The sequence below is a fragment of the Mesitornis unicolor genome, unplaced genomic scaffold (assembly GCF_000695765.1).
Source record: "Mesitornis unicolor isolate BGI_N332 unplaced genomic scaffold, ASM69576v1 scaffold2935, whole genome shotgun sequence".
Classification (NCBI taxonomy): domain Eukaryota; kingdom Metazoa; phylum Chordata; class Aves; order Mesitornithiformes; family Mesitornithidae; genus Mesitornis; species Mesitornis unicolor.
Genome location: NW_010187317.1, coordinates 31,429 through 39,634, shown reverse-complemented (window position 1 = coordinate 39,634; position 8,206 = coordinate 31,429). Strand labels below are relative to the sequence as shown.

Sequence of the window (8,206 nt, the reverse complement as noted above, 5' to 3'; positions counted from 1 at the left end):
CCTCCCGCAGCGACAGACGGAGAGCGTCCGTCCAGCCCCGGGGCTCCCGCTGTGCCGACGGGTCTAGGGACGTCTCGGTGTCTGGGGAGCTGTAGCGCGGGCCTCAGGAGCCCCGTAACGGTGCCGGGGCAGCTGAAGTCATCCGAGGTGGTTCCCGTGTCCCCGGCTGTGTCCCCAGCCCATCCCCTGTCCCTGCAGACACCGTCCCGGAGGTGCCTCCTCGGGCTGGAGGCCTAAACTGGGGGTGAACCGGTTGCTGTCAGCCCCAGGCCGGGCCTGCACTCTGGCCGGGCTGTCCTGTGCCAGCAGCTCCCTCCCGGAGGATGGCAAAGCTGATGTGCAGTTTGGTGCAAAACCACCATCAGAGTAGCACTAGAAAACTGCATTCCTTGCCTTGTGCTGTAACCACCAGGAAGGAAAGGTCTGTGGAAAGCGTTTGTTCTTAACACTGAATAGAAACTTGCATCAAAGCAGTTATGTTTCTGGTTTAGATTAGCAGGAAATAATGCGTTCAATTGGCTCATTGTGGTTTGCCAGCCATGAAAAGTGCGGTGGTTTGTTGCTGTCCACCAGCTGTGAGGTGGTTGAAGCTGCAGGCTGCTTTGTCTTAACTTGCACTGAATATTTCAGTTTGGATATATTAACTAATTCACTGACAGATACAAATGAAAAATAATACATGGAAAGGGTTCTCTAGCAAAGTAACGTTATCGGTAAGGTTACTAGGGCTATGTTGTATTAGAATATTATTTGCACAATATTTCATTCATCGTTTAATAAAAAGCTGGGTTTTGGTTCTGCTTGTTAAGTCTTTGTTTTTGTTTCTCTTGACAGTGACTGTGTTCTTAAGCACTTTGACTCCAAAATTCTACTTTGCCCTTACAGTGACTTCATCTTTTATATCTGGACTGATATTTGTAAGTAGTCCGCTTTTTAAAAAGAACCAGCACCTCTGGAATGCTTTCATTAGGGGTGAATGCAGTCGGCTCTATTTTGATCTGACTCTAGAGGGTGCCTTTGTACTAGGAAGGGACTTGTTATTTCGTCACTTTTCTGGTGTATTGTGTGAACTCTTCTGCTGCGTGTTGTGCACTGAGGTGAGTCTGAGGAAAATAACTTGGACCTGGCTTAGAAGCTCAGGCTTGTTTTAAAGAGGAATGTGTCCACGTATGTGCATGTACGTGTGTGTGTGTGTACATAGATACATAACAATGCAAAATACACACGTGGACTCTGCAGACCTCTCTGTAAAGAAAACACTGAGATTTTTATCTCTTAAATTAGGTAGTTAAGAGTTTAGCTTCCCACAGTAATTTTTTTTGGGGGGGTTTGTGCATGTGTCATCATGCAACTGTCCTAACGACTTTGGTGTGAAAGTGAGCCAGTAATTCAGCTCATCCTCAGACGACAACACGCACAGACGTGGCTGACTGTGTGAAGTGAATGGGGCTTGCGTGGTCAGTTCTGCCAGCACAGCTGTTTCTGACCCTGATGCAGACTGTGGTGCTACATACGAATCCTTTGGGTTAATTCTTCATTTGCAGTGTTAAAAGCTGAAGAAAATATCTGCAAGGGGATGTACCGGCTGTGAACGTTTGGCTCTGCATCTGATGTGTGTCAGGTGTTGCCTAAGGAAATTTCTGGTACTTTTTTTCTCCCATGACAGGTGTTTGAGTGGTGGCACTTCCGAAAATACGGCACATCTTTCATCGAGCAGGTTTCTGTGAGTCATTTACGACCCCTCATCGGGGGCATAGAGAGCAGCCCCCCCACACCAGCGGCGTTCTCGGCTGGAGAGAATGAGGCGAGCAAGCAGAACGTGCCAGGTGAGGGCACAGGGCCCTGCAGGTCTCCTCTCAGGGCGCCTGGTTCACGCAAGCTGGCTTTTCCGTGGCTTTGGCTCTGCTTTAGTGCTTGTCAGGGCTGGAGAAGGGCCTACATCTGGTAAAAATAAACGAAATAATAATGCATCTTTGATCTAAAGCATTCATTATTAAAATATGATTTAGAAAATACATACTAAAACTTCAGTATCATTAGATATTTACTCTTCTGAATATGTGCAGATAAACATTGCATGAGCTTAAATGGCAGTGTTTAATGTTTCCACCATGTGCTTTTGTGCCCCAGCAATGTTTGGGAGCAAAAATATTTATGGGATGGCAGAAATTAGAGAGAAGATGATCATGTGATCGTGCTCCAGTTGTATAGCAAGTAAAACTGCATTTGCATTGCTGCATTTTAAAGTCACGGTAGGATTTCTGCTCTCTTAATTCAAAAAGTACTTTTTTTTTTTTTCCTCCTTTCTCCAGAGTGCAAAGTGTGGCGAAATCCTCTCAATCTCTTCAGAGGGGCAGAGTATAGCAGGTATTAATTAGCCTACTTTCCATTGCATATTTTTTAAATTCACTGGGGGCATACACAAGGGCATCCCCCTTGGTATCAGCATTACTGTGCACTCGATGCCTCTTACTGCAATTTCTCCCGTTAAAGATACATGTGGGTGACCGGGAAGGAGCCTCTGACGTACTATGACATGAATTTGTCTGCTCAAGATCATCAGAACTTTTTCACGTGCGATACAGATGCCCTTCGGCCCTCAGATACAGGTACTGGTGTCATGCAGAAGGTGTAGAACTGTTGGAGAGTGCACAGTCAGTATTTTTAATACACTTCAAGGTAGTGCAAGCTATCATGTCAAATACTTTGTGAAACGATAGCCTGTCTTAACGACTAAGGAGGGGTAATAGGTATATTTAGTGAAAAGATGGTTTTTTACCTTGTGCTTTCTCTAATGACTTTAATGCTGTCAGGATCCTGACGTGTTTTGAGATCTCGCACTTTTCAGATAATTAACACAGTTGAAAACCTGGGTTGCATTCTCAGCAGCCAGAGCTGTGGGCTCATTTAAGCCTAGTAACGAATTGTGCAGTCTCCAGAAGTTTTTCGTTGTGTTCCACACGTTCAGTGCAGAAAATGTTCCCTACCTGGTTCTTGTCAGCCCGGGTGCGAACTTGTTGTCAAATTGTCAAGTTGCAGAAGCGTTACTTGTCAGCTGGCTGGAACAGCTTGACGTGACCGATGGGTTTTTGTTACACAAAACGGAGTGTATTGTCTCGCTCGCTAAGCCAAGACTAATATTTTGTTTCCAAAAGAAAACTCCAACATTTTTCCGTGTTATTCTTGCTGGACAGCAGAAGGTTTTGTTCCAAAAGAAACACGTATAGATTCTTCAGTTTTCTTATCGTCCTTGAGATAGGCCAGACGTGGAACTCCATGAACGAAAGGTTTTGGAGCTCTGTCAGAGCTGCTTTGTGGTGTGAAAGCGGTTGGTTCTGCGTAGGAAATGGGAGCTCCAAGTACATTGGTTTTTGTTTGCTAGAAGTTGGTTTTCAGTTTGGGATTTCAGTTTTTCCCTAACGAAGCACAGTGGCAGGGATTTGGAGTCGCTGCATTGAACTTTTTTTTGCTCCTCATCTGACTGTAATTTTGAATTCAGGTTGTGATTCAACCGACCCTTTTGGTTAGATGGATTTCACCCTTTTTGTTTCCTAGAATAGTTTCTAATACAGTGATAAATTGTTACAGTGTATCTTGAATTGGCTGTGCAGTGTTGTGACACTCAAATGTGCTTTGTAGATTTAAAAAGAAATTGTTTAACCCTTTACGATCTGGTAGCTGTCTGAATACCTAGGGATGAATCTGTACCTGTGCAAGACACAGCTTCCTCCATCTCTGCTTTCTTTGAAGTTCTGTCTGAAAGCTTAAATTAAAACTCTGTGCAGGTCCGGGCAAGAACCTGTGTTTAAGAACTGCTCCCACCAAGCTTTCAGCAACGCTTGGGAAATGTGTCCAAAAATCTGCGGCAATTTAGAAATTGTCCGTCTGCCTGGTTGTGTAAGCTGCCTCTGCTGCTTGGTGTAGGAGTTCTTACATGGTTGCTGAATAATCCTTCTGGTTGTGTTACACCTCGAATTTAATGTAAGTCATGAGAAGTTGCAAGATTCGGCTGCTTGTGGTAGGAACTCGTGCTGGAATTAAAAGATGTTTACTCTTCCCTGTGACAATTACAGAGCAAGCAGGAATTTGCAAAATCCCAGTGACTGTTGGTGTAGGGCCGAGGCACAAGCAGCTGCTGCTGCCTGCCTTGGCTCCCAGGTGTCTCCGTCCTCACCGGCCTTTCCCTGTTTTTGCAACAGTGATGCAGAAAGCGTGGCGAGAGAGAAACCCTCAAGCCCGGATTAAAGCAGCGTATCAAGCTCTGGAGTTGAACAATGAGTAAGTTTTGAGTTCCAGTTGCTGTGTTTCTAGAGTGAAAGTTACATTGAGTGATCAGAGCACATGGTCAGCGTCTTGGTCTAATAATTTCGAGTTAGCAAAGTTCTGAATAGCTGAAAGTGATTTCTGTGACTGAGCTGCTCTCAAAAATGACTTTTACTCTCTCTTGTATCCGTAGCAATAACAAATGAGAAATCTTATTCCGACATGGGGCAGTAAATTGAATACGAGGTCATGTGTGTTTCAGGGAGGGCATCGTGGTTATGCTGCGTTTGGAGGTCACAGATGCCACTCCTGTAAGGGATTTAAAAATACTCTTACAACAGAAACCGAAGAATTTCATGCTCTGCTGTGATCCGTTTTGTTATGTCGTCTGGTTGTTTTTGTGTGAAATGTCTACCTCCTGGTTTTAAAAGAGCAAAGCAAATCAAACACAAAAACCCCCCTCTCCATGCCATTACCAGAGCATTTTTAGTGTTTGTAGGAAAATTATTTGACTTGCTGTTATAATTCTTTCTCCAAACGTGTAAAATGGAAAAGGTTTTTGTTTTCCTGACAGCCACCATTTGAACATAATTCAGTATTTTGGTACTTTAATACTGTCAGTGCTTAGATATTAAACATAAGTGCTAACTGCGCATTTCTAATGCTTTTAACACTTAAAAAATACTGAGCTTTGTCTCTCTGAACAACAAGCTGGTTTTTTCTCATTGCAGTTGTGCCACTGCTTATGTCCTCCTGGCTGAGGAAGAGGCAACCACTATTGTAGATGCAGAGAAGTATTTCAAGCAGGCGCTGAAAGCAGGAGAGATGATTTACAGAAAGTCTCAGAACTGCCCTTCCCAAAGTCCCCAGCACGAAGCACAGCTGAGTAAGCACTACCAAGTCACGCAGACTCTTGGTTTTGCATGAGCAGAAATGTAAAACCAAAGGGTGATGCCCAGCTCAGTGAGGCAGTTCCTCCTGTGGTGTGTGCAGTACCTGACTGAGTTTTAGGAAGCAGCAGTTATGCTGTGTGTTCATGGGTCGGCTCTCTGAGACTCGATGTGTTTATTGTCTTGGGAAGTTGGGTAGGCGAAGCCGACTAATGAAGCCATTAGTGTGTGGCAATAGCACTTCTTTTATTCCATCCAACAGTTTGAAACAACCAGTTTTATGGGTTTTTGTCACTTAACCTAGTTGCTGGCATTGGTGTAGCTGGGCCTTGTTTGGGACAGCAGTAGTTACTATTTTGTGCTTTTACAAGTGGTTAGGAAGAAGGTGGTGGGGTTTTTGGTGGTCGGTTTTTTTGAGAGAGGGAAGGAGAGGTAAGGATTGAAACTGGTAGACTATTTGTTTTTTGGCCTTTGTTCTCAGGAAGAGACACCAATGTACTGGTATATGTGAAAAGGAGACTAGCTATGTGTGCGAGAAAACTTGGAAGAATACGAGAAGCAGTAAAAATGATGAGAGATGTAAGTAAAAATTAAAATTAAAAAAAAAGCAAGCAACTGTGGTTTTCAGTCACGTTGTCCAAACTGCAGGTTTAAAGTTCCTTTCTAGGCATCCTAATGAATCTAATTGCATTATTTTCCAGTGAGATTTGCTGCTTATGTGCCAGTTTCTAACACTGTGAAAGAACAGATAATTGAAAAAGCTTTAATTATTGTGCTGCTTTCTACTGAGTATTTCAGGGATGCAAGTGCCATTGTATATGTGCCTAATTTATTTCTCTTTACTGATTTGCAGCTGATGAAAGAGTTTCCACTTCTCAGCATGCTGAATATCCATGAGAACCTCCTGGAGGCACTGCTGGAGTTACAGGCTTACGCAGATGTCCAGGCAGTTTTAGCAAAGTATGATGGTGAGCAATGGCTGGTGGGAAATATGAGTGACTGTGTGTGAGCACAGGTGAGGTGCGCAAGGTGTGCCCCTCCAGAAGCAGATTTCTACCCATGATCTCAGTAGTTGACCGATTCCCTTCATTGGTAACAAATAGGTGCTTCCAGAGTGCAAGTCAAGTTTTTTCTTTTGAATTATGGGATCAAATTTAGGCAAGCTAAATTGCATACAAATTACTTTCTAAGTTTAAGTTACTTTTAATCTGTGAAGAAATCTTGGAGCTCACTTTGCTTCAATTCAAGGATTATTTTCATTTTTTAATCTCTTCTACGTCCCTGGTTATGCCTAAATTCATCAGCCTTTTTCAGTCATCGCCATGTCCCCCTAAGTAGCTGGTGTAAATAAGCTGTAAAAGGTGGTTTTCCCTTCTGTCATCTTTCAGGCATGGCCTCATGGTTCTGCAATACTGAGGCTGCTGTCAGAGATGAGTGGTGTGCAAGCTGTGGCCCATTAAATGGTGGTAGTTTGCTTTCACTTCCATCTCAACTAATACGTTTCAGGTGTTGTGCAAGTCTTGATAAAGGATAGTAAAATATATACCTACTTTCTTCTTGTCCTCAGAGTTTTGCCACCTAGGTAATGCCCATACCATTAGTGTACAAAGTGCTGCTGCCAAAGCCGTCCTTTAAATCATCTCCAGAATGGAGAGCCACAGAAGCAGTATTTATTTTGTGGCAGTCGTTCCCTGCCCTTGGGAAGTCGTTCTGTTCTCTCCTGTGTTCTTTATTGCTTCAGGGAATTGAAAGTCTGATATTGTTGCCCAAATCCCATGCCCCTTGTGTGTGGCCACCCTAGCTGCTGTTACTTGGCCATCTGCATTCTTCTGGGTGGGTTCTTATGAATCTGACCAAAGCATTTGCTGTTTTCCTGGTGGTGCTTTGTGTTAATGCCAGGAATTGCGACACTTTAAGAAAGGCTTGCTGATTTTTTTTCTGAGCATCTGGAAAAATGAGTACGAGCTTCAAACTCTCTGTAACACCCCAGTGTTTTGCTTGATGTGACAGCCAGACTTGCAGTAAGTGATGGACAAGCCCAGGATGGGATTTACAAGAAAAGCAAGAGCCATCTGACTATACACAACATGGTACTTGGGAATTAGACCCCAGACTTTGTCTGCTTTTAAAGTAAACTTGTACTGTGGAGTGCTAACCTTCTAATCTGTAATTGTCAGCTCAAACTTGGCCTCGGATATTGTACAAAACCTAAAACTAATAGAATTTTTCCCCATGGAACTGGAAAAGAATGGAAATTGCGTTTTCATTAAAATTTCTCTACCTGTGTGTAATGTAATTTTTTTGATCAGCTCCTTGTCAGCCTCCCCTTCAGTATTGTGTAAAATTCTTGTGTGAATGTCCAGCTGCAGAGTTAGGTAAAGATTGGAAGCTTATTTTGAACCTTTCTGGGTTAATACAGGAGAAGTACACTGTCCTTAAGTGTGTATTTATACACACATTTGTTTTTTAATTCAGTTTCAGTGTCTTGGTACGTTTAGAAGAAAAAATTACTCTTTACCACCTAACTGCAACTCTGAGTTTTCAACCTGAGAAGACTCTGCAGAGAAATTCAAGGTTTCTGATCGTAGCTGAAATGTTCCATATGGTACATTTGTTGTCTGCCCTAGTGAAAATCTCTAGGCTCAAAGGATGTGGGTTTAAAATGTTTGTCTTGCCTTAGAATCTGACAGTTTAATTATTTTATTTTAACAGATATCAGTCTTCCAAAATCAGCAGCAATATGCTACACAGCAGCCCTGTTAAAAGCCAGAGCTGTTTCAGAAAGGTAAGCAGCACATTTGTGAAAGCAATGGTTGTTGCTTGTCTTGGGTTATTCTGTAAAATATGAACTAAAAAGGTCTAAATCCAGCACATAGCGGTTACATTAGCACCCGTAAGTTATGGGTGTTTATGTAGACATATATAAGTGTGTGTAGTTCAGTGAAATTAAAGTTTCTGTTAAGCATCCATAACATTAATACAGGTGAAGATGTTTTTCAGGAGCCCACGTGCGCACACTTGCTTTTGCCTAGATTTGGTTTTTGGCATCGTGG

General features: G+C 42.9%; 1 protein-coding gene across 1 annotated transcript in view; it reads left to right on the top strand.

Moving 5' to 3' along the window:
* Window positions 1–834: 834 nt before the first annotated feature.
* ST7L (suppression of tumorigenicity 7 like) overlaps window positions 835–8,206 on the top strand; it is a gene marked incomplete at its 5' end in the record, with an annotated part of 18,388 nt that continues 11,016 nt past the window's right edge. Inside the window, 9 exons of the mRNA XM_010185383.1 lie at window positions 835–917; window positions 1,667–1,826; window positions 2,313–2,367; window positions 2,494–2,609; window positions 4,200–4,278; window positions 4,995–5,149; window positions 5,635–5,732; window positions 6,007–6,121; window positions 7,866–7,938. Coding sequence (XP_010183685.1) covers window positions 835–917; window positions 1,667–1,826; window positions 2,313–2,367; window positions 2,494–2,609; window positions 4,200–4,278; window positions 4,995–5,149; window positions 5,635–5,732; window positions 6,007–6,121; window positions 7,866–7,938 — 934 coding nt within the window. The remainder of the gene's footprint in view (window positions 918–1,666; window positions 1,827–2,312; window positions 2,368–2,493; window positions 2,610–4,199; window positions 4,279–4,994; window positions 5,150–5,634; window positions 5,733–6,006; window positions 6,122–7,865; window positions 7,939–8,206) is intronic.